Genomic DNA, 27,416 nt, shown 5'->3' on the forward strand with positions numbered 1-27,416 from the left:
TCCCCGATCTTGGCTGCTTCCTCTCCCACCTCCCCCTTTGCTCCTGTCCCTTTCTCTCTCTCTGCCCTCCCCAGGTACTCACCAGCCTTCCCCATTTGCTCCCTCTCTGTTCTCAGTCCTACCTTTGACCTTGAGCTCTCTGAGCCCTGTAACCATCAGATCCAACACACCCACTCTTCAGACCTCAACCCCAAGGATGCCCAGACCTCACTTGGTGATTCCTACTGTCTAACTGGAGACGAGGTGCCTGCCAGTCAGATTCCTGGTCCAGCCCAGACCTTTGGGCAACAGGAGCACCCAGGAGCCAGTAGACATGGGGTCCACAGAGGGCCAGCCCAGTCCATAGGCATCCCCTTGGGTAGGGTTTCTCTTCAGGTATTACGTCCTCCATTGTGCTGACCCTGGCCAGGGGTCAGATAAATGAATAAGGAGTTCCTGTCCCTGCCTGCACTGGCTGGTCAGCCTTAGAAGACCCCAACATTTGTAACTGACCTCAAGGCTCTGCCAACAGCAAGGGAATGAGGAGTGTCTGCGGTCTCTGTCCTGTCTCCAGGAAACCCAGCCTTATGTCTCTGGTCACTGTTTGAGCAACTGCTCGAAAGAAGTTCTGTGAAAACATGTAAATAAGAGCTGGAATAATGACTCACGTTCTCCCAGATCTCATCTTTGTCCCAAGATGTACAGAACATCAGTGCATTCCAACCACTACTAAACCCACACTTGAGATTCTGACTCCTATAGGAAGGAACGGTTTCCTGTGGATTCTGATCAAAGTCGTGTCCAACTCTGAGGTATCACTCCTCCCCGATCTCTAATTCACAATCAGAATTCATGGATAACAGAGTCTAAAAGGCAAAGCATTGCCTATACCCCATCCAACCAGGATGAAAGAGTAAACGTTTATACAGGAATCCCCAACCTTGAGCTACGTCTTCTGAATGTGACCAGGAAGGGAGTGGGTGCAGGAAGGAGGGGGAAGAATCCCCGGAAAGACCCTCCAGCTCTCCCTTCCTTCTCAAGTGTGGAGTGTGTCAGCTCCGGTGCTGAACTCGGAAACACATAAGAGTTAGGTAAGATTCAGCCCTATGGGAACACCTTCCTTTCTTCTTATCCTTCATCAGCCTTGTTATTATTTAGGTCCCCAATACGTCAGATTCCCCAGCACAGAGACGCCGGAGGACATAGTAGACGTGTGAAGACCAGCAGACCAAGGAGCCACCTGTTACGGACAAAAGGCAATGACTCCTGGGTGGCTACAGCTACTCACGTCCAAAGAGCCATAGTGACCAGTGAAAGGAAGATGCCCGTCCAACACGAGGGATGTGAGAACTCAGGCCCCAATCCACCCTGACGAGCTCATTGGTTTTCCCCTCTCCTCCTTTGCTCCATCCTGTTGATGTAGCCAGGAGGATGCCAGAAGTAGCCAGGAAGATGCCAGAAGAACCCAAGATGAGTTTTTTTTTTTTTTTTTTATGTCTCATGGTTCAATTAATATAATTTATTAATTTATTGGGTCACTTCATCCTAAAATAGGATTTGACTAATTTTAAGAGATGTACATAACAAGAAGAAAATAATAAAGGATCGAGAAGAGAAAACAAAGTCAAATAAAATGAAAGCAGGGCTTGATGCACAAATGGAAAATTTTTTATTTTTTTAATTTATTTTAATTGGAGGCCAATTATTTTACAATATTGTAGCAAATGGAAAATTGCAAGAGCCTGTTGTCTTTAGATTTGGACCTTAATCTCTGAGCCTCCTAGTGGTCAAAATGTAATCCATTTTAATGCTACAGTCTCACCAATGTCTAAGAAATTAATTGTTCATGAAAGGTCCCTGAGATAACATGTGTGTTTGCCCTTCCCCCAAGGATACCAGATGGGTTTAGCGTGACCTTCAGCACAGGTCACCTCACCTCCTCCCTCTATGTCCAGGCAACTTCAGAAGTAGGGTTGGGTTGGGGACTTTGCATGTGATCCTTAAACAGCCCTTTCTGGGTGCTGTCCATGGAGAGTGCTCTGACCTGGGCCCCTGCCTTCAGAGCCTCTTACCACCCCTCCAGGGTACCCCCATGACCCCATCTCCTGCTGGTCTCCGCCGCCTCTAAACACAAAGTTACTCTGGTCTACGAATTCCCCAAAGCACTAAAGCCAAGCCGTGTCCTATGTAGGAGGAAGGAGAGGAGGCCTTCCCCCTCTTTGTCACACTGGGTGTGACACCAGGCACATACTGGTCACCCAGCACCAAAGGAGGGCTCCCTGAGCCCCAGACTCTCAAGAGGTAGGTGACCACAGCTGCATCCACCTTTGCCCGCAGCAACTCTCTTGCTGGAGCTCAGATGGGCTCCTACCGCTGGTCCAAAACCAGCCTAGAAGCAGGCTGGTTTTCTTCACCTTCCCTCCCATGGCCCTTACCCTCTGGATGGCCAGATTATGAAGTATTTTCCCACAGTGAAAATGTGCAAAATAAACACGACTTTAGAAAGAAGTTCAAGGTAATGGCAGACAGGATCAGAATCATCTTCACGTGCAAACAGAACCACTAGCTATGGCTCGATGAGAAAATCAGCATCTAGGTGGATCGTTATTCCGGTCAATTTACATAAAATGGTGTGATTGGATTCTGCCCTTGACTTAACCAAAGGGCTCCTAGAACAAAGCGGTTCTCAGCTTGACAAGTGGGAGCCTAAGCTCAGCTGAGAACAGGGGCTCGCACACTCTCCGCCCTCTCCCCCGCCACCAGCGGCGCAGGCGGGGGTCACTAGGGTTCCTAACTGGGATCAGGGGAGCGAGGCCTCACGGGGCACTGAGGTCTTCATCCAGACTCAGGGTGGGCTGGGGGAAGCCCTGGAAAGATGAGAAACCTGACCCCCTGAAAACCACATTTGGAGGCAATTCCAGACCTGCCTGAAACCAGAGGGAGAGGAAATGGTGCTAAAGGTAAGCTGGAGTTAATACTGATGTCGGGAATGTGCAGAGAAGCAGCCATGGGCAGAAGACCTCAAGGCTCAACCCGAACCGAACCGAACCGAACCTGCAAAGCCTTCCTAACCTCCCACTACGGGCGGCACTAACCACTTGTGACAGACGGCAGCAGGGGCGTAAGATGGGCACCTGCTGCTAAGAGCGGGAGGCGAAGGCACGTCCAGAGGGGAGGATGGGCTCAAAACTGAGGTCAGGGGATGTTCCACATGATTCATTCTGAGCCCATTCAGAGAAAGACTTCCAGGCCGCTTGGCAGACACAGCTCAACTGGAAAACGCCCTTAAAAGGGACAGCGTGCCTCTGGGTGTGCACACCGCGCTGGCGGTGGGCGGAGGCAGCTTACTGTGAGCCCGCACGTGCGCGTGATCGCCCATGCTGAGTGGTGGACCAAGAGGCCAGAAAAGGCAGCAGTGGGTGGACATGGGCCTCAGTGTCAACATGCAGGTGGAACAGAGTGAATGGAGATGCAGGCCTGGGCCCCAAGGCTGGGCTACAGAGACCCAAGGCAGCCTGGGTGGCTTGAGACCATCTGCCACCCATACCCCTTCCAGATGTCACCACATTCATACTTCAAAACCTCGTGGTCCCAAAAGGCATTACTCTTCTCCACAGACTGACCAAAAATAAAGTCTTCTCTGCAGGCTGAAGCCATCTGCACTGTGGGCCCCAGAACAGGACCAGGCAGGGAGAACCCAGGGGTCCCTGCTGCTACATTTTCCAGCACAGGAGGACCCCAGTCACCTTACACTCCTTCAGGCTGTAAGAAAGCTGTCTGCTGAGTCTGTGGAATGAACGTCTAAGTGGTGCCTTTCAGTCACCTCTGAGGAGCCAATGCCCTTCCTGCAGTGGAGGGTATGGAAATCAAGTTTGGAGATGCAGCTCACAGGAGACACTGTCCCAGGGAGGCAGTCACCGCTTCCACTTCCCATGACCAGGGTCTGACCTGCGGTCATACAGGCTGAGAAACCGCCCATTCCTCAGAGTGAATCCACTTCCCCAAGAGCAGATTTGAGGTAACAAGGCTCAGGGTGTATCAAACCAGCTGTTGGCTTCTATGAGCAGCCAAGACCTGCTGGAGGTTGCTAGGCACCCTGGAAGAGGCATGGGGCGGGCCCCAAACATGGAAGCCACCCGAATGAGAACTTCTTCCAGAGGCAGATTCAGGGACAAGGAGAGGCAGTCTCCCTGGGCCACGTTCTCTCCCGGCCCACACTGCCCTCCCGTTTCACGGCTACAGTTCAGAGAGACGAGCCACAGGTCACAAACATCAAAACTGTCCCGAGAACGTGAGACACCAGTATGCTTCCAAGAACAGGGGGGCGGGTGACACTTGAGGGGGAGAGGGCTACATCTCACTTCTACAGAGCTCAGCCTGGCTTCCACAGGGAAGGTTCCAGAAAATTCAGAACCACATTGATTCAGGTGTCAGGAGCAACTGAGGCAGTGTTTGCAAGGTGGCTGGAGCTTGCAAGGTGGTGGGGCTGGGGAGTGGTCTAGACCTCCTTTGAGGAGCATCTTCCTCCACACACAGTGCTCCTGAAGTTCTGTCTGTACCCAGCATTTCTCTAACTTGAACAGGAATGTAACCTCCCACACACACACCTCCCCCCAGCTTCAGACCTGCTGTGTATTGCCTCTTGGGTGTCCCTTAGGTACAAGTTCAAAATGTCCCAAATTAACCTTCTGCTCTTCTGCCCTCCTGCCCTGTCTGCACCTCCTCCTGTGCTCCACCCTGAACAAGGGCAGGCTCCACAGCCACCCAGGCATTCTAGCTTTCCACGGCTGCCCTCAACTCTGCCTGTGGAACCTCTCAAATCCAACCCCCTCCTCTTCAACGTCACCACTGCTCTAGCTCAGCGCCTCACTTCTAACTGGAATATCGCGATAGTGTTCCAACAGTCTGCAGCACGTCCAGGCTCCGTCCAGCTATTAGGTTTCAACAATACACATCTGACCAGGCACCCCTCAGCCTGGTATCCCAGCTCCACATAGCCACCAGGTCCTCTGTGACCGTGCCCCCACGCATCCCTCCAACCGGAGCTCCTACCACTTCCCACCTCCCGTTTGAAGCCTCAATAGTAGCTAAGAAGCTATGGTCCCACCCCACCTGAAGCCATGCTAGTTCACACCACCAGGCCTCTCCCTGGACGTCCCTGCCCCTCCTCCAGGATCCTTTCTCTTGGCTCAGGGGGCACCTTACCCATCATCTTATTGTCGCAGTTACTGACATCTGCTGGTTCAAAGCCAGGGCTCACCCATGGGCCCTGCTCCTCAGAGGTAAGGTGAGGCAGGAAAGGTAAGCCAGGAAGAAGGGGACAGGTAGTGACTGAGGTGAGCTGGTTCTTGGGAAACTGAGAAAGGGGCTAAGGAATGATCGGCGTCTCCCCAGCTGCCTCACATGTGAACAGAATTCCATTCTCCGAGGGTCCCTCATATCTACTATCTAATTTAATAGCATTTCCCAGGTTCATGAACAGCCAGAGTATGCATGGCAGCAAAGTATCAATAGGTGGGTGTTAGAAGGAACCTCCTTCAAAATCCTTTGCAAACCATAGTCCTTGGCTAACATTTTAAAACACTCCTAAGGAGAAAGCCTGGAGGTCAAAGTGCTGAGAACTGAAAACCATCCTGTGTGAAACTTTCTGACGGAACCTGCTGCTGTGGGAAGCAGCTCTTTAAGGGCAACATTTAGAAAGCGCCGCATAGGCCTGGGATGAGGTGGCTCAGAGTGAAAGTGCACCACGAGCCTGGAATCAAGATCAGTGTTCAAAGTCCCCTCCACAGCGCTCCACACCCACTGACTTCTTTTACTCTCCTCTGCCTCAGCCTTGGCACAAAGCTTCTTCCATGCCAAGAGGGAGGGGGCCGGGGGCAAACACACAGGGGTGAGAAAGCACTGGCCAGGAAGCCCGGGTTTCTTATGGTTTAACCTACAATCGAGCCGAGTCTAACAGGAAGCAGGGATGATCTCCTGAGAAAAAGGGAAGTTCTTAAAAACCCCATTTCCTTAGCCCAGATAGTATCCCAGGGGAAGAGACGTTCCTTTGACTACGTTACTTTTCCCAATCTCAACTCACCTCTCTCTCTCACCCATATTATTGTGAAGATGGACAGTCTTATCGAGTGCTTCAGTAAGAGCTCAACCTTGCTCAAAGCACACTGCCGGTTCTGAACATCCCCAGTCCCTCAATCGGTTAGGATTCTCTATGTCCATATTTGTTAAAAATTGAATTCGTAGGGAATTTTAACTGAAAACATGGTCTACAAAGTGCTTTGGCACCTGAGTTACCTGCCCCGATGGGAAAGGGGACTCAGTGTAGCAGTGAGAGCACCTCAGGCCCCAGAGGCAGATGTGGCCGAATCCTGTCTCTGCCATTTTCAGATGTGTGACCCAAGCAAGTCACTCTTCTCTTCCGGGAAATGAGAGAAATATTAGTACCTCCTGGGGCAGCTGTGAGTGGATGAGAAGATGTATATAAAGTGCTTAGCTCAGAGCCTACTGAAAAGCTCAGGGAACACTGGCTACTTTTTTGCTACTATTAATAATGATCTACTAATGATGTCACAGTTGTTCCTATCCTTTGATAAGCTCACCCCCTGCTCTAGGTCACTGATTCTCAATTATGTCCCCTCTCACTGGAGGGTCTCAAAATTCTCCCAGGTTGTTATGCCCCAGTGGAAAACTGCCATGGGTGAGAATTTTCCAATGTACCTGGATGAGGCATGTGTACCCGGGGACAGTGTGAAGGCACAGGAAGGTCTCAAATCACTGCTCAGGGCCAACAATTTACCTCTAATCTCCTTAGTTACCAGTCTGGCTCCAAGACTGATAAAGCTCTCACATGACAGCAAATGTAAGGACAGCCTGAGGATTATGTGGGATTTTTTTCTGCAGGAGAAAAACACATTATACTTAAAAGAAAGTGCCTTCAAATCTGGATCCTAAGTGTTTGTAATTCACTTCCAAATTACCTCGATGGTACCATGAATAACCTCCCTGGGTACACACCAAGCTTAAAAATTGGGACAGTTTCTTTCTAGCATACATCTTAGGATCTTGGAAGATTTCGATATAGCTTTCTCTCTCTTTTGCTGTTGGGGGCAGTGTTTCCTATGAGGCCTTCCCTCCTGCATGGGTTCTCCGGTGGGCACTGAAGTGGGAGCTGTTGTTGAAATCTTTGCCACACTCTGTACACTTGTAGGGTTTCTCCCCGGTGTGGATTCGCTGGTGAATAATGAGACTGGAGCTCTGGTTGAAGCATTTCCCACACTCTCTGCATTTATAAGGCTTTTCTCCCGTGTGGATCCTCTGGTGGGTAATGAGGTTGGAACGGTCACGGAAGAACTTTCCACACTCGAGGCATTTGTAGGGCTTCTCTCCCGTGTGCACCCTCTGGTGTGTGATGAGCTTGGAACGCTCCCCAAAGCATTTCCCACAGTCCATGCACTCGTACGGCTTCTCCCCAGTGTGGGTCCGCTGGTGGTTGGCCAGCGTGGAGCTCTTACTGAAGCTTTTCCCACACTCAGCACACTCATATGGTTTCTCTCCCGTATGGATTCTTTGGTGACTGATGAGGGCAGAACTTTTAGAGAAGCTTCTTCCACATTCAGAACACTGATACAGTTTTTCCCCTGCATGGGTGCTTTGTGGTCCAGGCGAATTCGCATTCTTACTGGCACTGTGAGGTTGCTCAGGATTTGTCCCTTCGGTGGAGTTCCTCCAGTGAGCACTGAAAGACGGGCTCTGGCCAGAGTTTTCCCCAGGCTCACGACAGTGGTCAGAATTTCCTCCCAAGTGGATTCCCTGATGTTTCAGGAGGTCTGAGCTCTGGATAAAGCTTTCCCAACATTCTTCACATTTATAGGGCTTTACTTTCATGTGTGTTCTCTGGTGGGTGATAAGATTGGAGAGGTCGCTGAAGCTTTTCCCACATTCAAGGCATTCGTAGGGCTTCTCTCCAGTGTGGATTCTCTGATGGGTGTTGAAGTTGGAGCGGTCACTAAAGCTTTTCCCGCACTCGAGGCATTTGTAGGGCTTCTCACCTGTGTGTATCCGCTGGTGGGTGGTTAACTGTGAATTCCGGCTGAAGGTTTTCACGCACATGTCACACTTGTAGGGCTTCTCTGCGAGGTACAGGCCTTGGTGGTCGATGAGCTTTTCCAAGTCCTCTTCAGAAGAACACTCTTCCCACTGCTCCTGGGATGGATCTCCCCACTGTCCTTTACCTTCATTTTCATTTTCACTGTCTTCCCCCGAGTCATGAGGGTAGCAATCATCCCCAGCAGTGCATTTTGATAAGGCTCTGGGCAAATTGCAAAAAAGGTCGTCCTCTGGAATCTGGTCTTCATCCTCACACCTCATCTCAAAACCTGGAGAACGGATAGAAATGCAATCATTAGTTAGTGCCTATTTATACATCTGGATCTTGCACCTTGTGAATTTGGCTAACCTGAATTTGTACTTGTGTCTCACATCTCACATCTTATAAATGTTTTGGTGCACACATGCATTTCTTACTTGTTAAGCTTAGGAACAGAGTCTGAGACGTGCTTAACTCCACCAAGGGAACCACTGAGCCCAGCCCAAGCAGCCAGCTGTCAAGTCTCCTTAGCCAACCACCCTATGCCACTGCTGAACAAGGAACACCTCCTGCTCCTGTATATTCAGTCTGGCCTGCGTCACATCAGATTGAAAGAACTCTATAACTGCCCAGATGGATCCAAGTAAAACTCTAGACCAACTGCTTTTTTCATCTAGGGAATTACGCTAAGCCAGAGACTGGATAATCTCAGGAAAACACAAATCCTTTTCTTATTCAATTCCATTCTTTTTCAGTTCAAAGAAAAGATAATGAGCCTGGCTCCCACACTCTCTGCACACTTGCAGATTTTGTGGACAATCTAATTACTAAAAACTTACCAGTGTCTGAGGTTTTAGGACTTGGGGTTGGAGGTCTGATGACATCTTCACCTGCCATCTCATCCCAAGCCTCCTGGCTGACAACCTCGGTACTGCTCTGATCAGAAGTAGGGAGACCTGCTGCCTCCCCGCCGGTCCCCATGTCTCTAACCGCAGTCCTAGCCCTCATCAGCGAGTCCAGCTCCTCATAGAAGGGGCAGGTCCCAGGTGGGTGGCTGCTCTTGGCTTTTCGGTAGCTTCGAAGGAGGTTTTTGAATCTGTAACGACACTGCTCCAGGGTCCTCAGGAAGCCCTGTGCACACAGCCGCTCTGCAATGGCCCGGTACACCTGGCTGTTCTGGTGACAGGTGCGAAGCTTCTCAGAGAATGGGGACTCACTGAGAATGGTCAGGAAGGCCTTGGTCTCCTCGTAGCCCCAGTGCACACCTGCTGTCAGGAGTGAAGAGTTCAAAATTGAGAGACTTGATGAGATTTGCCTAGGTCATCAGGGATCAGGGTCACCTGCTCTGCTAAACACCTAGAACACAGGCACTGTGGAGATTACCCAGGTGCCTAGGGCACCAGCAAACAGTATACCCTTGTTTCTTGAAAGGCTATGCCAGGGCTTCCCACCCCCACCTCCTTCTAAGAGAGTCTATTAATACTTAAGTGTCTTGGGACTTCCCTGGCAGTCCAGTGGTTAAGACTCTACACTTCCAATGCAGGGGGTGCAGGTTCAATCCCTGGTCAGGGAACTAAGATCCCACATGCCGTGGGGCATGGCCAGAAGTAAAAAATAAGTAAATAATAAATATTTAAGAGTCTTGGCTAAAGGGGAGGACTTAAGGAGCTGTGTTATACCAGGTGACCAGCCCCCTGACTTCAGCTGACTGTATCAAGGAAAGGCCTATAACCAAGATACAGGAGACTCTCTGTATCTCCACATCCATTCAATACATGTCCTCTACTTGCTTTATAAATTTCCTTTTTAACAAACTGAGAATCCCTTCAGATAACGTTGTAAGAGAATCCAACTGAGGATGCCCCTTCCTCTTTTGTGGAAGAAGGAAAAGGAGGTGATCTATTTTCAGTGCCTCTGCAGGTAAAGGATGCAGCCAGGGAAGCGACATGGTGGAGGGAAACCCACCTAAGAGTGGAGGCGGGAGCCCTGAGCTCTGGTTCTTGTGTGTCTTTAGAGATGACACTTCATAGCCTGGCCTTCTGGGTTTCCACTTTTGCAGTGACTGGGTATTTCCTCAATATATGCTGTTCAAGTATACACTGTCATGATTTCCGCTATATCAATGAAATACTTCACTCAATATCTTTCTTTACCTATATTTACTACTTGTGAAATCACAGGCTGATGTGCTCATACACATAAAATTAAAAAGTTCACTCATGTTAACACTTATGATCATCCCCATACTACCATTAATACCCTCTGAGAAACACTGAATTAGCTCTTTAAGGTCCCGTAAGGTTTTAAGTGTTTGCTTCTTTTTTGCACAGTGAAGGAAATCATCGACAAAATGAAAAGACAACCTACTGAATGGGAGAAAATATCTGCCAACGATATGACCAATAAGGGATTACTATCCAACATATATGAACACCTCATACATCAACAAAAGGAAATAACTCAGGTTAAGAAATGAGTAGAAAACTACTGAGCCCGCATCTGCAACTACTAAAGCCCACACACCTAGAGCCTGTGCTCTGAGACAAGGGAAGCCATTGCAGCGAGAAGCCTGAGCAAAGCAACTAGAATAGACCCGTCTGCCACAACGAGAGAAAGCCCAGGCACAGCAAGGAAGACCCAGCGCAGCCAGAAATAAGAAGTAAGAAAAAAAGAGAAGAACTGAAGAGACATTTTTCTAAAGAAGAAATGCAGATGACCAACACATGAAAAGACACTCAGATACTGCTCATCATCAGGGAAATACAAATCAAAGCAATAAGAGACATCACCTCAAAACTGTCAGAATGGCTGGTATCAAAAGTCTACAAATAACAAATGTTGGTGAGGATGTGACAAAAGAGACTCCTTGTACCTTGTTAGTGGGAATGTAAACTGATGCAGCTACTGTGGAAAACAGTATGAAGGTGTCTCAAAGAACTAAAAATAAAGCTACCAAGTGACTCAGCAATCCCACTGCTGGGTATATTTACAAAAAAAACCAGAAACACTAATTTGCAAAGATCCATGCACCCCAATGTTCATAACAACACTATTTACAATTGTGAAGGCATGGAAATGACCTAAGTGTTCATCAACAGATGAACGGATAAAGAAGGTGTGGTGTGTGTGTATATATACCTATATATATTTATATATAATAGAATACTACTCAGCCATAAAAAAGAACAAAACTTTGCCATTTGCAGCAACATGGACGGACCTGGAGGACATTACGATAGGTGAAATAAGTCAGACAGAGAAAGATAAATATTGCATAATATCACTTACGTGTGGAATCTAAAAAATACAATAGACTAGTGAACGTAACAAAAGGGCAAACTCACAGGTATAGAGAACAAACTGGTAGTTACCCAGTGGTGAGTGGGAAGGGGGATATAGGGGTAAGAAGTAGGAGGCACAAACTGTTGGGTGTAAGACAGGCTCAAACTCTCAGGTGTTGTACAACATGGGTAATAGAGCCAATAATTTTTCAATAACTGTAAATGGAAAGTAACCTTGAAAAACTGTATCAAAATTAAAAAAAAAAAAAGTTTTTAAGTGTTTGCTTCTCTAAGGAAACTCAGACAAGGAGAACTGACCACAGGAGAGAGAATCAGAGCTTGAGGTTGACCTTGCTCCAGCAGCATCGATCCAGACTGGCAGTCTGTGTCCTGAACTACAGCAGAGGTTTGGTTGGTAGGAGGTTTGGAATCTGAATCCAACTAAGCCCCAAAGTTCTTACCAATACGACTCTGGAGCAGAGCTGGGCCCCCTGGGATCCCAGGCCCCTGGATGGACTCGGTGGCCACGTCATCACCATTACAGTCGTCTGCCGTTTCCTCTGGCTCCCAGCCCCCTTCTTCCTGCTCATCCACCTCCATGTCACTGTCCCCTAGCCGGGGGAGAGCCACAGTCTCTCCTGGGCCGTCCGAGGCTCTGATGGCTGTCCGAGCCCTAACCAGGGCCTCCAGCTCCTCGTAGAAGGGGCAGGTCCCCGGCGGGTGGCTGCTCTTGGCTTTCCGGTAATTCCGTAGCAGGTTCTTGACCCTGTAGCGACACTGCTCCAGCGTCCGTAGGAAGCCCCGTGCCCTCAGCCGTTCTGCGATGGCTCGGTACACCTGGCGGTTCTGGTGACAAGTCCGGAGCTTTTCAGAAAAAGGCGACTCGCTCAAAATCGCCAGGAAAGTCTTGGTCTCCTCGTAGCTCCAGTGCACACCCGACACTTTCACATCCTCCACGGGCGCCGGGCACCGTTCTTCCCAGGTCTTGCAGTCCCTCCAGGCCAATGCCTGAGCTGGTTTAGTCTGCTCAGGATCCACGCTGTAATCTGCAGAGTTCTTTTTTCCAGAATTTACAAGTCTTGGACCCCAAAACTCTGGTCCCTGCTCTTGCTGGGCAATGATGGTTGGTTTTGAAACCGGAACTCCTATACAAAAGGAAGAAGATCCATGATTAAGTAGAAATGATCTGTCGAGCAAAGCATTTTGTCTAAAAAGTCGTTTACACATCATTTGACTCCAAGAAACTAATGAGAAATTTCCATGCTAATCCCTTAAAAGGACTGAAAGGAAAGGTTACCTCACTAGAGGTAACCGCCCCAGAAATATACTGACTTGCCTGCTTTGTTTATTTGCTTTTTGGTTGGTGTGATAAAATACATCACACAAAAGAGGGGCTGTTACTGGTCCACAGATGGGCACATACTCTAAATTAAGACCAATCAGAAAAAACTTCATGGCTGGAAGGAAGGCTGTGTGTGCACATGTGTGTCTGATTTGAGTTTCTCTTAGCTAGAAACTTGAGGTCTCAAATGCCACTGGCACCTACCTTTTGCACCTACACAAAATAGCTTTAACACAAAACTAAGACAAAGGCTGGCGAGGGCGAGAGAAAGAAAAAACCCAGGTCTGCTGGGTGGTACTGCCAAGCCAATCTGTACTGCGGTTGGAGCACGCCCTCCTCTGGACATCCAATACTGTGGATGTCAAAACAGTTAGCCAGATTTAAAGGACAAGTGTCCCAAGAGCTCCTGACCCCAACAAATAGGAAGCCTTTAATTAAAATAAATAGTTGAAGAAAACCAGATGAAAGAGTTTAGAGCTAAAAGAGGCTTAAGGATTATCTAGTTCAGCATTTCCCAAAGGTTGTTCTTTGAAGACTATTTTCCCCAGAAATCACTGTAAAAAAAAAGGGGGGGGCACGCTTTTCATCATGTGTAAAAAGGACACACTGCCCAGCAAGTAGCCAACAGCTCCTAGTGTCTCACTTTACTGCCCAGAGTCAGACTTGGCACCAACTCTCTACCTGATTCTGCTCTTGTGTCTCACTCCCCTCTCACTGATCTTATACTCCACCAGGAAATGTTCATTATGGCTTGACTTCCCGTGAAGATGTGCCTACAGAGAAAGCGTCTGTGCTGGTCATACGGGCTGCAAGGATTTTGAGCCCTGTGATATTTCTTTGGCATTGTGATTTAAATGCATCAATCTCCTGGGCTTAGTTCACTTGACTCTGCTATGAGAGATGGACCCTGTTTGATGCTGAAAAGACTGGGTTTCTTTTTTTTTTATCCTAAAAAAATAAAAAACATGAATCCGCCACGGGTGTACATGTGATCCCCATCCTGAACCTTCCTCCCACCTCCCTCCCCATCCTATCCCTCTGGGTCATCCCAGTCGGGTTTCTTCTGGACCGGCAGGCTGGGCGCAGCCCCAAGACGGGGGTGAGTACTGAGGATATGAGGATAATGAGCCCTGAGCAGGCAGGCTCTTGGCAGCCAGCCTGCCAGCCCAGAAATCCACTCCCCACACCCCTGCCCTGCGGCCACCATGCTGGCCACAGAGAGCATGTCTTCTCACCGGGTCTGAAATTCCAGCGACTTCTCAGAGCTAAGAGTCTTAGGGAGTGAGGAAACGCACCATGGGAACTGAGTGTACCCAAACCCAACCATATCTTATCCAGAGAGCACAATTTCCTTACCCAGGGACAAGCCGTTCCCACAGTTGTCTCCTGGGGGGTCCGTGCAGAATTCCTTCTCGGCGTGTCTGTCGGGACCCAGGGCTTCCTGTGGAACATACAACAGAGGACCTCAAATGTCACTGACCTTTGAAAACAGCCTGGGAATCCCGCCAGGCCCCAGGAAGGATAATGGACACAGCAATAGCCTGTGTGAGGCCAGTCAGCAGCCTCAGCTCGCCCCAGGAGAGGCCCAGTACACAGGGCAGGAAGGGTGGAGAACTAGCACCCTGCACCCGACGGGGGCCACAAAGAAAGGAGAGGAGCTGGGGTCAGGGCACAGGAGAAGTCACGACGGGAAAGGAGGAGCAAACGGTAGCTTACCTGAGACTCCGCGGTCACCTCCCAATCTCCGACGCTCCCCGTCTTTGGGAGAGCAGGGACTCGGGGAGTGAGGACAGCTGAGAAGGAAAAAGCATCTCTGAAACCCAAGTTCTGGTTCCCAAAAAAATCACCTCGCTCTCAGGTCCGGCTTTCCTAAAGCCCTGCTTGGATCACACTGAGACTGCCACTGTAGCTAATGTGGATTCCTGCCTTCACTTTCCTTTGAGAGTTTCTGGCTGCTAAGCTGCCCCAGGAGAGATGTCAGCCCTGAACTCCTACACTCACCAACCAGCCCCAGGCCCAGCTGGAACCTGCTACAGGACTCAGTGACAGTGAGGCCTGCTAACACCAGTGGGAGTTCCATCTTCTTACTTCGCAGGGTATCCATCGGACACGATTCTATCCCTTGCATTGAATTCTGCACATCCCTCCTGGGGGATTCTACCTTACCCCCACCCCTAAGCCCTCTTCCCAGATGTTCCCTGACTCTTGGTACTCACCACTCTCTTTCAAGGGCTGTGGCACCATCTTGGTGTCTAGATTCTTGGGAAGGTCAGGACACGAGTTCTTCACCCACTGCTTCTGGGACTGTTCCTCAGGCCAGTGATCTGCTGGCTGCAGCTGGCAGCCCTGAGATTCCTTCGTTGTCTTTAAGGACCTCGTATCCTCTGCACACAGTTCCAGTTCCTACACACAGATGGCCAAAATTCCCAAGCATAAGTTCAATAACTGGTAGGGTAGGGCATGTTCTTTACAGTTACAACTGTGGTTCAGATGTTAACAGGCTCTTAAAAAACAAAAAAAACAAACCAAAGATGGCTTAAAGTATGACAAAGTCATCAGACTGACTTCAGTAACAATCCAGCATTTATACCACCAAAGCGGGACTGTCTGCTCAACTTTTTCCATAGGTACTTTCAACACTCGCATGGTTCAAAAACAGAAAACATACAGAGATGTAATTAGTGAAAATACCCCAAACTCCACCTGTCTCCATGCCATCTGTCCAGTATCTTCCCCAACTCCTCACCATACGTAACCACTGTTCTTCTGCAGCCTTTCAGAGTTTCTTTATATACAAGCAACCATATAAATATATATTATTTTTCCCCATTTTGACATAAAAGGTAGCAACTATTATACAATGCCTTGAACCTTATTTTTTTATCCAAGATAATATTCACCTTTATCAAACTTTATTAATGAGTTTGCCAAAAACTCACTCCAAAAACCTTTTGGCCAATCTGAAAACTCAAATCCACTCTCACAGAGAGGAATTTTATCTCTGAGAAAATATATTAGGATGGGTTGTGATCATCAAAAGCTATTCCCAAGGAGGAGACCCACCAATGTTCTGTGACATTCATAGAGAGAAAACACCTGCTTGTCAATGTTTTAAGAAAACAGTAACTTTGTGTTCAAGATAAAAATAACTTTGTTATAGTTACAATCTTATAATCCACAGAAGTGCTAGGGACTAGAAAGTGAAAAGTGTGAAGTCGCTTAGTCCTGTTCGACTCTTTGCGACCCCATAGACTGCAGGGATCTAGACCCAACAATAATTTTAGAAAGAAGCAGATTCAAGTGCCTATGAGGAGGCAAAAAATCAGGAGGATATTGACTGGGGCAAGGGTGAATTAAGAATTCATCAAATATGGTTCATAGATGCAATGGAATACTACTCGGTCATAAAAAAAAGAACAAAATAATGCCATCTGCAGCAACATGGATGCATCTAAGTATTATCACACTAAGTGAAGTTAAGTCAGAAAGGGAAAAACATATACTGCACAATATCACTTATATGTGGAATCCAAAATATGACACAAATGAACCTATCTGTAAAACAGAAAGATTCACAGAAACAAAATTGAAGCAGCAAGGTTACATTGAGATGAAGGTTTTGGTTGGCTGGCTCAGGCCATAGTGGCCTGAAGGACCTGTTCTACAAGTACCAGCTTCAAAGCGGGATTCAAAATTTGTTGTCATAAAGGAAATGGCAACCCACTCCAGTGTTCTTGCCTGGAGAACCCCAGGGACAGGGGAGCCTGGTGGGCTGCCGTCTATGGGGTCGCACAGAGTCGGACACGACTGAAGCGACTTAGCAGCAGCAGCAAAATTATAAATTATTTTCATGGGCTTTCAGGGTCTCTTGAAAATTATTGAAACTGTGAATGTTAAATCCACAATACTTTCACGACCCTTATCTCAGCTCTACCCTTTCTATGAATCTGGACAGGTTACTTACCTGAGTCTGTTGAACTATCTGAAAATGGCCATGTCAGCAGTACCTACCTTACGGGGTACCTTACTGGGCAGCTGGGTTGATTAGATAAGGAATACGCACAGAAAGCTTAGAACAGTGTCTGAGGCACAGTGAGTGCTCAATAAATGTCAGTTAATATCATTTGAGCCTCATGACTCAGAGGTATTTCAATTCCCGTGGTTTGCAGGTACAGCATATGCCATATAGTAGAAAGAACAATGAACTTGGAACCCAGGATCTGGGTTCAGGCTCTGGTTCATACTGACTGAGCCTCGTGAGCCACCTGTCTTCGGGGGCCTTGGTTTAATCCGTAAGATGAGGACAATGATGCTATTTCTGTCAACCTACATTCCTGCTGTAAACTAAAGAGATCACATACTTAAAAAAGATTCTAAGTATAAAACACAATACAAATTAATGTACTGTGACTATCTACTGGGAGGCAGCTTAGAGCAATGGTTACAGATGCTGAGCATAGACGCAGACTGCCTGAATTCAAATCCTGCCTCTCTAGAGGCCAGTGACCTTGATCCAATGACCTTTCTTCATTTTCCTCATGGGTAAAACTAGGATAAACAGTACTGGCATCATTTAACTGCTGATGGACGAAATGAGTGGATACATGGAAAGCACTTAGAACAGTGCCCAGGGTATTGCAGTGTTCAGCACACATCGGATGACTGATGACATCACTACTGTGGTTTTGGCCATCATCCCCCTGGTAGCAGCCCCACTGCCTCCCGGCCTGCCCCTTGGAGAGCAGGCTCTTTGCCTTACCCGCTGCCCCGCGGCCCGCGCCTCTCGGTGCCAATCCTCCACGAGGGCCACCGCCTCCTCACCGCTCTCAGGGTGGCGGGCCTGGACCCAGGCCTGGGCCTCCTGGGGCAAGATGGTCAAGAACTGCTCCAGCACCAGAAGCTCCAGGATCTGCTCTTTGAGGCGGATCTCCGGCCTCAGCCAGTGACAGCAGAGTGCCCAGAGCTGGCTGAAGGCCTCGTGGGGCCCTGCTGCCTCCCTGTACTGGAACTGCCTGAAGCGCTGGCGGGAAGCCTCGGGGCCAGGGACGCGATCACGGTCCTTCTTGGGCTGGGAGACTGGGGTCCAGGAGTCCTCTTCCAGCTTCACAATCACAAGTTCTTCAGGCTCTTGTTGCGGGGAGGCCCGGGCTTCTAGGGCTACGGCCATTTTCTCTCCTGGACGTCTCCCTTCAGCTGGGCTCTCCATGTCCAACGTCTTCCTGCATCTGTAGTGTGTCCTCAAGGGGCTCTCGGGAGAGGAAAGGCCCCCCCTGCTCTGAAGGCAGAAAGACAGGGGACAGTATGAACAAGAGGATTAGGAGCCTCACCTTCCCTACTCCCCGCCCCCCACCCCCCCACAAAACCTTCCACTGCTTTGCATGGGGCAGGGCTACTAAGAGATGCCCTCTCCCATAAGCAGGAAGTTAGCCCACAGTCTGCCCCCGAAACCAGCAGCCAGCAACCTCAGGGGAAGACCACACAGTCCAAAATCCTCCGGGACACCCTAAATGTCTTAGCTGGGCGTCCCGGCTGCCGTGCTTGGTCCCCGCCCAGCCTTCCTCCCGCCACACGTGTCCCAACTCCAGCCTCGCCTCCAGCTAGGTTCCAAATGTCACCCCCCTCCATAAGGTCTTTCTTCCTGGGCCATAAGCTTTCCTCTCTGGGTGCTCTCTTTGCAAAATCCCTCACTCTACACTGCCCCTTGGTCATCCCACACATTTGCCATTTTTCACCACTTCTAAACTGATAACTCCCAAAACTCCCTCCATCCAGGACCTGTCTCCAGACCCCAAAGTCCAACCACCTACAAGGCATTTCCATCTGACTCTCATAAGCACCTCCAACTCAAATTTAGTCAAAAACTAAATTCATCATTTTCCCCTGCAAACCTGTTTCCCTTCTGGAATTCTCTATCAAGCAAAGGCACCACCTTTCAATAAGGTACCCATGCCAGAAATGTGGTTATCATCTTTTTCCAAGATCCCCCACATCCCTTCATTACCAAGCTGGGTCTACTTGGAGTTCTCAGCACTTCCACACAGACAGTGAGTGGCTAGAAGAGGACTCATGACCACCCGGCAGCCTCCTGCTTGTCCCTCAGCTACCAGCTCAAAGTCCCCTCATCTGTTAAGAGTTTCTTGACACATTCTTGTCATGCCCAGCCCCCTTCCCTGCTCTCCAAAAGTCAACTCCCCTCATCCTGTGTTCCCAAAGCACTTGGCAAGTACTTCTAACACAGGTGTTACCTGACACTATCGTAGTGACCTGTTCTTACGTCTGACAGTCCATCCGACTGTATTGCTGGGGCCACTACTGCACCTTACCCATTTCTGTATCCACAGTGCCCAACCTACGTCTGATAAATAGCAGGACCACTGGAAGCTTTGCCTTTTATTAAAATGGTAAACATCAAAAATCTACTGGGCTATGGAAGGTACATAATTTATATTGAGCTAAAGAATTAACCTTTCATGAAATTTCTCTTCTTTCAAGCTTTTTTAATATGGGCCATTTTTATAGTCTTTTATTGAATTTGTTACTATATTGTTTCTGTTTTATGTTTTTGGTTTTTTGGTGTTTTCCTTTTGGCTGTGAGGCATGTGGGATCTCAGCTCCCTGACCAGGGATTGAACTCGCAATCCCTGCATTGGAATATGAAGTCCCAACCACTGGATCAACAGGGAAGTCACTAAATTTCTTTTTTAACCACAGCCTTAAACATGCACTAGTCCAAACACATTTGCATCACTGTCTCACATGAAGACTAATTCACTAAGTCATATGCACAGTCCCACTACGAACCCTGCACTATATTGAGATCTGGAGCCCCAACTGTGACTATGACAGTCTCCACCTTCATCACAGTTACTATCTACTGAGAGAGAGAGTTGACAAGCAAGCAAAGCATACGCTCCTGCACAGAGCAAACATTAACAAAAACAGGCATTTAGCAGTCCCACCAGACCCAAAGAGTCTGATAATACGTATTTTTCTTCTGGGAAGATTTGAAAGTTGCAAAGGTTAGTTTTGAACAAAATCTGAAAGATTTTTCTGCTACTCTCTTAGATACGAAGAGCAGTCTAACCACAGAGGGAGGTCAGCACAGTTAGCAAAGCAGCCTTCCCACAGAGTGGAGAGGAAAAACGGACATGGGCCCTCCTCAGTCCTGAGACTACCAGAAATATCGGGGGCTCACGAGGGTCAGCGACCTCAAAGGGCATCCATTTTATGAGTGCCCAAGGGGTGCCAGGCTTGGTGCAAAGTGTTCTACATTCATGATCTCACTGAATCTTCCAGGCAAGCAGCTGAAGGGCCATTAATGTTGAGTTGCCTTATATGATCTGTAAGTTCCACACTTTACTTACAAACACCAGAAAGAGAATGAAAGGACGTAATTTAAAGCACGCAACCAGTTCCATTCACTATGTGTCTATTCCCGAGCACGTGGTGATGATACTCATGACACTGCTGGTCCCCAGGGTGGCTGAGCCGCCCCAAGCCTCCCTCTCCATTGAGTGAGCAGAGTGTCTTTCATACAGTGTGGTCCCTAAACACAAGCTAACTCTTTCATCTAACGTTCAACCAAGAAAACCTGGCTGTGATATTAGCTTACTGAGAGACAGCATGTTGGCTACGAATTGGCTCCCTGACAAAGGATTTTCAAGCTGACTGTGATTTTTGGCTAAATATGATTTTCACCTTCTGTGCTGACTTTACTATATAATTATCCTTGTAACGTATAATTTCACAACATCCCCAATTTACATATAAGGAACTGAGCTTCTGTGAAGATCCATGTGAGGCTCCACAACCACCAAGTGGCAGAGTTGAGATCTAAGCCCAGGTTCATTTTCTCCAGTCACTTCTCCTAACCATTCCACAGCTTAGCCAGTCATCCAAACCCCTGAGAAGACGGTATGGAGAGTGGAGAGAACATGAAGACAGGAGTGAGCAGATCGGGGGTACCAGCTCCACTCCTGCCTTTTACCAACTGCATGACTTTGGGCAGGTCACATGGCCTTGGCAGCCATCTAGCCAAACTGCAGTAGCCAGACTCATCAGGTGCCCCAGGCTCCCCAACTAGTAAGAGGGTGCACAGCAAAGGACAGGAAGACTAGAATCAGCAGCTGCAAATGTAAATGGCATGGGGTCAGGCAATGTAAATGAGTACACGGATGGAGTAGGGACTGCAGCCAACTTCAGAGCACCAGAACACAACTGGCCCAGTGTTCACAGAGGAGCCAGAACTCTGGATTCCTAAATGTTGGCAACCAACTCAGAACTGTTTCAAACACTATGAGGATTAACTAGAGCGTAATGGCAGGCTTCATTCAGCATGGTCTGTTACCCTGCCACCTTTCAGCTAAATGATCTCAAAGGTCTCTTCTTAGACTTAGAAAGGGTACAGAGTCCCTCAGCAATGAAGGAGGTGTCATCAGAGCCAGGCTCCCTTTATAAACCCAGGGAAGCAGGGAGGCATCCCAGCTCCCTGAGTGTGCACGCAGACATGGGGAATGGCGTCGTCCCAGTGAATGGCAGGCTGCAAGAGAAGATGTGCCCCAGTTTCCTGGGAAAGGCCAAGACTAGTCTGTGACCTCCAAAGGGAAAGAAACTGGGAGTTCCCAAAGTCTATCAAGCTCACTTGGCTGATTGTCCAGGCTACTGCTTAGAGCAGCCCGAGCTTACACGTAAGGACTTAAACCAGGGACAGCAAACAGGTTTCATTTAAAGCACCAACTACAGTCAACTGTGCTAAGGACTCTGCACCCCATGTGAATATGTACTGTGACCAGTGAGTTGTGATGGCCAGACACAGGAGGCAGAGAAGGAGCACGCATTCTGTGCATTTGCCACCTCTGGTTTAAAGTCCCACAGGCACTGACTCAGCTGCCAGCAAAGACAACCCTGACAGAAGACTAAAGTGCACAGAGAAATCCACTAGAAGTAGCAGTCTTCAAGCCTGGTACAGCAATGCTCACCCTGGACAGTCTTTATTTATACACGCATCAAGCATTTACTGATTTACTTGATTACTTGATTTACATTAAGTACTTACTACTGTGGGCTGGGCAGTGGGGAAATGGAGGTGATGCAGAAACTGTTCCTGTCCTGAAGATACTCACAGCATAGTGGAAGCCACAACAGAAAACTCACAGATAATTATGATCAAATGTGGTAAATGCAATAAAAGAGGTCTGTGGGAGCTGGGGTGAGGGGGTGACTTAAATGAAGAAAGTAACATTTGATTTGGTTCTAGAAAAAAAAAAAAAAAGACTGAGTCTCTGAGCAGAGATTGGGGGGAATGTGTATTCTGAGCAGAGAGAACAGCATGTATAATGGTGGAAAACCAAACAGCCTCCCCAGGATATGGTGATAACCTTGCCAGCACGAAGACTAGGATGGAAAAGGAGTTCATGAAGGGTCTTGAATGTCAGGCTATTATCTGGACTTAATTCCATAGATGATGGGAGTTAATGAAGGTTTTTAAGTAGAAAGCCTAATCTGATTTGTGGGTTCAACAGATCACAGCAGCTACAACATGTCTGTCCAACCTGTGAAGGTGAAAAAGTGTAGGTTTCAACAAAATCCCTGACAAGGAAATACTCAAGATACATTAAGGAAATTAAAAGATCTGAAAATCCCTGGATGTGGAAGAATGCAAGGGGAATCAGAGGGCACCTGGGTAAAGAGGATGTTGGCACGTTCACTTCCATCAGGCAGAAGGAAAGAGGTGCAGGTTGAGCCCAGAGCACAAGAGCCATCCCCACCCTCTGGGTTCCAGAGATCATGACCATCAGAGAAAGTGTATGGAGGTATCAAATGTTTGTTTTTGATGAGCAGGTAGAGGCTCGAACACTATCTTTAAGGTCAGGCTTCAAGCTCAGGCCCTTTTCCCTCACTTCTTGCCAGGGCCCCAGAACCCTCTCTTCTTCCCTATGAGGTCTCTAGACCCTTCCACCTTCAGAACCTCTCCCGACTCCTCACCTACAGAGCTTTCTAAGAATCTCCTCACTGCCAGGGCCTTCTACCTCCCTCCTTATCCCCGACCCCTCTATGACCCTTTCCATCTCCGGACGCTTCATCCTCTGACCGGCCCTCATCCCCCACCCCCCATAAAAGCCTCTTTCTCCCGTCTCACCTTTCCCCGACCCCCTGTGATAACCACCACGTCCTAAGTCTCCTCCAGCCCAGAGCCTTGAGTCTCAGCTGCCCCCGCCCAGCCACCCGGACTCACCCACCAAGACACCCACTTCACAACAGGGCGGAAGTGCTCCAGGACTCGCGCAGGGAATGCTGGGACGCGGAGTCCGAACAGCGCCACCCCGTGAATGGCGCTTCTGTGACTACAACTCCCAGAAGGAACCGCGCGAGCGCCAGAGTGTGGCCCCGCCCCCTCCTCGCTTGCGGTCTTGCAGGTGTAGTCAGCCAATAGATGCACCATCTCCTCCGGCACCGGAACAAATCGGAAGAGATTATTACGCATGGGGGCGGGGTCTGTTGTGATCCCGGTCCTTTCCACAGGCTCTGGAATAACGGCACCGCCCAGGGGGCGGGCATTCAAGCCGAAGGAGCGGAGTCTATTGAAGCTCAGAGCAAGAGCGGGTGGCTGGGGGTATATTAAAGCAGAAACAATAAGAAATAAGGAGAGAGGGTGACTAGAGGTGACCCACCTGGAGGGCGGGAGAGAGTTGGACAATGGTAGGTTCAATTTCCAGTTCACAGTTAAGCTGCGTGTCTTTGGCTCAATTGTGAATCTCGCTGTCTTCACCTGTGAAGTGAAGATAATAAAAGCATCTGTGTCGCTGAGTTTTTGTGAGACTTACTGGGATAATACACGTAAAACGATTAACTCAGAACAGGGGTCTTAATAATACACAGGGAATATTAGCTATTATCATGTAAATAGTGGGGAGCTTGGCACTTCGTGCGTGCTGGAAGAGAGTTAATTGTTATCAGAGTAATAATCACCAGAATAATTTTAATATAAATGCAGTTGCTTTGCTCCCTTATGAATACTTTGGAGTAAGAGCAATCTAACATGGGTTTGAGAATGTGGGTTTTGTAGTCAGACATGGATCCAAATCCCAGCCCAGTGACTTCACAGCTATGTGGCCTTGAACGAATGACTGCGTCTCTTTTGGCTTCAGGTTTTTAGTAGGTAAAATGCAGGCGATAGAACCTACATTGCAGGGTATTGTGAAGATAGATGAAATAATGCAGGGAAAGCAAGGTCTCTGAAGTCAAACTGCTTGTGTCTGACATTTCTTACTTTCATATGCAGGATGTAGTTGGTTTCACTAGTTGTGAAACCTGGGGCAAATTACTTAACCTCTTTATGCCTCAGTTTTCTTACCTATAAAATTGGAATTACAATAGTGTCATCTACCTGCTAGGAATAAATGGGGAAAATATGTAAAGAGCTTGTCACCTCTGGTAAAGGAGTTTAATAATAACTGCATGCGTGCTAAGTGACTTCAGTCGTACATGACTCTTTGCAACCCCATGGACTGTAGCCTGCCAGGCTCCTCTGTCCATGGAATTCTCCAGGCAAGAATACTGGAGTGGGTTGCCATGCTGTCCTCCAGGGCATCTTCCTGAGCCAGGGACTGAACCCGCATCTCTTACATCTCCTGCATTGGCAGGCGAGTTCTTTACCATTAGCGCTGAGGTAGGAGATAGACAGTCTCCAGGTTGGACATTTACCATTAGCCAGCCTCCTCTGGATTTCCAGAGGTAAGAGATAGGCGGGCTCCAGTTGAGAAATTTACAAGCATCCCCCCATTTGCTCTCGGAAATGGAAGTAACAGCAGAAACAGGGTGAAGAGCCAGTCTTCATCACTTGTTAACACCTCAAGGGAATAATCATGGCAAGGAGGAAGAGAGGCAAAGACCCTTCCGAGTAAAAGATAAGGGAGACACTACACAAGTGCAGAAAGGATCCTTGGAGTCAAAAGTCAGAGGACTTTTCCAGGACTCATTCCAGGCCACAGTGAGCCTTGCTCCTGCCAGAAGCCTTCACTTTGAGATCCATCTTGGCTGATGGGTACATCAGCTGTAGAGAAAGAAACCAGATAACTGGCCTGAAGGAGGACAAGACCCGGAAGAACTGCCTTATATAAATGACTTACCCGCCTCTTTAAGGCGCTCCTCACTAGGGGGAACACCCACACCCTTACTCCCTGGGTGTGCATCTCTGCCTTGCTTCTATCTCAACTAAACAAATTGTTTCTCTATGTGCTCTCCCACTTGTTCTGCTATGTCTCTGATACTAAACTTTGTACCTGTGTTTACAGTTTCTGCCTCTGTGATAAATGCATTTTTCTCTGAGGGCAAAGATCCAGGCAAGATTAGCTTCTAGCCTCTAGCCCTTGCTAGGCTAGGATTCCTAGTTTTCATCCAGGCTGCTGCTGCTAAGTCGCTTCAGTCATGTCTGACTCTGTGCGACCCCATAGACGGCAGCCCACCAGGCTCCCCGGTCCCTGGGATTCTCCAGGCAAGAACACTGGAGTGGGTTGCCATTTCCTTCTCCAATGTATGAAAGTGAAAAGTGAAAGTGACATCCAGGCCACTCAGGTTCAATTCCTGGGCAGGGAATTAAGATCTCGCTTCATGCCTCTGTTCTCTGCTGCCTCACCGAGATCAGTGCCACCTGGGAAGCCCTGATAATAATTAGCTATTATTATTTTTACTGATAGGTATGAGACTTAGGGGAAATCGAAAGTACCTGGCATATGGCGCGTGCTCAACACATGTTAGCTGTTTTTAAGATTATGGAAAAAATCTATATTTTAAGGACCCAGTTCAAAGCTCTTCTCCTCTGTGAAATACGTTCTAGCTCATTTATAGTAATAATTCATGTGATTTTACTCAGTGAATCCAACAGCAACCTACAAGCACTCCTTGTTGACACCTCACCACAACCCTGAGAGGTGGGTTTTATTCCAATTTAAAAGGAGGAAATGAGGGCTTAGACAGATGATGTGATCTGCTCAAGATCACATAGCTAATATGAGCTGGGGTTTGAACTTCAGGGCGTTTGACTCCAGAGGTTTCTTCTCGGCCCCACACTGCATAAGAAAAATTGAATGAGGAGAGAGACAGTGAAGCCGTGTGAGGGGCTAGGAGAGCTGAAGACATTTGACACTCAGAGTGTGAGGCTCTGAAGCTGGAAAGGTGGCTTTGCAAGGGTCAGGTAAGGACATCCTCCTCAGGATCACCTCCCTGAAGAGGAGGAATGGAGAGGAGGCTGCAAAGAGAGAACGACACCATTAGGACACAAGAGGGCGCCCTTCACCCTAAATCCAGCCTGGAATTGTTCCTTGATTATCCCTTAGCCTTTGTCTAATTAATGCCTGGCATTTTACAGGAGAGGAAAGCTAAGGCCCCAAGAGGACAAGTGCCCTGCCCAGTGTTGTATGGAAATAAACAACAGAGCCTGAACTAGATCCCAGTTCTCTGCTCCAACATCCACCAACATTTTTTTCTGTCCACAATTATCTATCAAGACCCTTTGTGTATGGGGCAATAACAAGGCTCTAAAGATGCAGAGATGAATTAGACCTAGTCTCTATCCTCAGAGCCTGATCTCTAACTTGCCCAATCAAGTGTTCTGTTAGGAAATTAGCAATGTTTCCTATTAGCAAAACATTTGTGAGCACACGCTCCCAACATATGTGTATTTATCTACTTATAAGTGATACACATGTTATCAGTATATAATTAAATGAAAAGCTTTTTATTGAACATTTAGAATGCATTATTAGATCCTGATCTCAGTGGTGCTTTATACATATTAAGTCACTTAGCCTCTCAAAACCCTTCGAGGGAGGGTCTAATACTATACAATATTACTAAAGCTTTATGGCTAAAATTCAGGCAGTCTAGCTTCAGAATAAAGTGAAATTTAAAAAAGATAGATCCTACATATAGTACATAGAACTCTGCTCAATGTTATGTAGCAGTTTGGATAGGAGGGGAGTTTGGGGGAGAATGAATGGATGGATGTGTATGTATGACTGAATCCCTTTGCTATCCACCTGAAACTATCACCACATTGTTAATCGACTATCTTTTTATAAAATAAAAAGGTTTTATTTTTAAAAAGTCACATTAAGCTTGCTTCCTCCTGCTGCTCTCTGCTGTCTGACACAATAAGTCTTAAGACTTCTTCTGAAGTCTTCAACCTAGAAAAAGTTGAGTTCAGTCACTCAGTTGTGTCCAGTTCTTTGTGACCCCATGGACTTCAGCACACCAGGAACTTAGAAGAAGGTCCTCACCAAATCCAACCATGCTGGCACCCTGATCTTGGTTGGACTTCCAGCCTCCAGAACTGTGAGAAATAAATTTCTGTTTATAGCCAAAAAAATAAAACAGAAAGTTTTTTAATGATACTTATGATTATTTCTTCCCTTGTTGCAAAATGGTGATAATATTTTCTTTTTTCTCAAATTCAGGTATGTGAGAATATAAAGACAGGTTTATAATAGACATTAAATATCCAATAACAAGGGGATGAATAAATAAAATATAGAACATTTATATGATGAAGGACTGTGGAGTAATTAATTAGGCTTGACCTAAGTCTATAATGTCTTGACACGTATAGATCAAAAAGAAATAGAAGTTTTAACACTTTCTTCCAAAGCTCCAGTGGCTCATCTTGTGCACCCTCCTTTGAAGACCACTGCTCAAGAGGTTCCCAGACCAGTGAGGGCAGTGTGATCAGTGC

General features: G+C 47.8%; 1 protein-coding gene across 5 annotated transcripts; it reads right to left on the reverse strand.

The window, feature by feature from the left end:
* Window positions 1-1,625: 1,625 nt before the first annotated feature.
* On the reverse strand, window positions 1,626-23,096 carry ZSCAN20 (zinc finger and SCAN domain containing 20). 5 transcript variants are annotated; one of them, XM_070786893.1, is made up of 8 exons: window positions 22,939-23,096; window positions 17,448-17,963; window positions 14,905-15,091; window positions 14,405-14,481; window positions 14,045-14,129; window positions 11,808-12,491; window positions 8,905-9,333; window positions 1,626-8,354 (listed from the first exon to the last, which is right to left on the reverse strand). In XM_070786893.1, exons 2-8 carry the CDS (start codon window positions 17,892-17,894, stop codon window positions 7,096-7,098), a joined length of 3,168 nt encoding a protein of 1,055 aa, XP_070642994.1. In that variant the 5' UTR covers window positions 17,895-17,963; window positions 22,939-23,096; the 3' UTR covers window positions 1,626-7,095. The 5 variants fall into 5 exon arrangements, with proteins under 5 accessions (XP_070642994.1, XP_019813475.2, XP_019813476.2 ...); XM_019957916.2 differs by having other exon boundaries at window positions 22,927-23,096; XM_019957917.2 differs by having other exon boundaries at window positions 8,905-9,330; window positions 22,923-23,096.
* Window positions 23,097-27,416: the final 4,320 nt, after the last annotated feature.

This window comes from Bos indicus, chromosome 3 (genome assembly GCF_029378745.1).
Source record: "Bos indicus isolate NIAB-ARS_2022 breed Sahiwal x Tharparkar chromosome 3, NIAB-ARS_B.indTharparkar_mat_pri_1.0, whole genome shotgun sequence".
Taxonomy (NCBI): domain Eukaryota; kingdom Metazoa; phylum Chordata; class Mammalia; order Artiodactyla; family Bovidae; genus Bos; species Bos indicus.

Excerpts from the sequence above, each read along its gene's own strand:
- ZSCAN20 (XM_070786893.1), bottom strand. The coding sequence starts at position 17,894 with ATGGAGAGCCCAGCTGAAGGGAGACGTCCAGGAGAGAAAATGGCCGTA. Across the intron at positions 15,092-17,447 it reads CGCGGGCCGCGGGGCAGCGG|GAACTGGAACTGTGTGCAGA; the intron begins GTAAGGCAAAGA and ends ATCTGTGTGTAG. Across the intron at positions 14,482-14,904 it reads ACAGCCCTTGAAAGAGAGTG|CTGTCCTCACTCCCCGAGTC; the intron begins GTGAGTACCAAG and ends TTTCCTTCTCAG.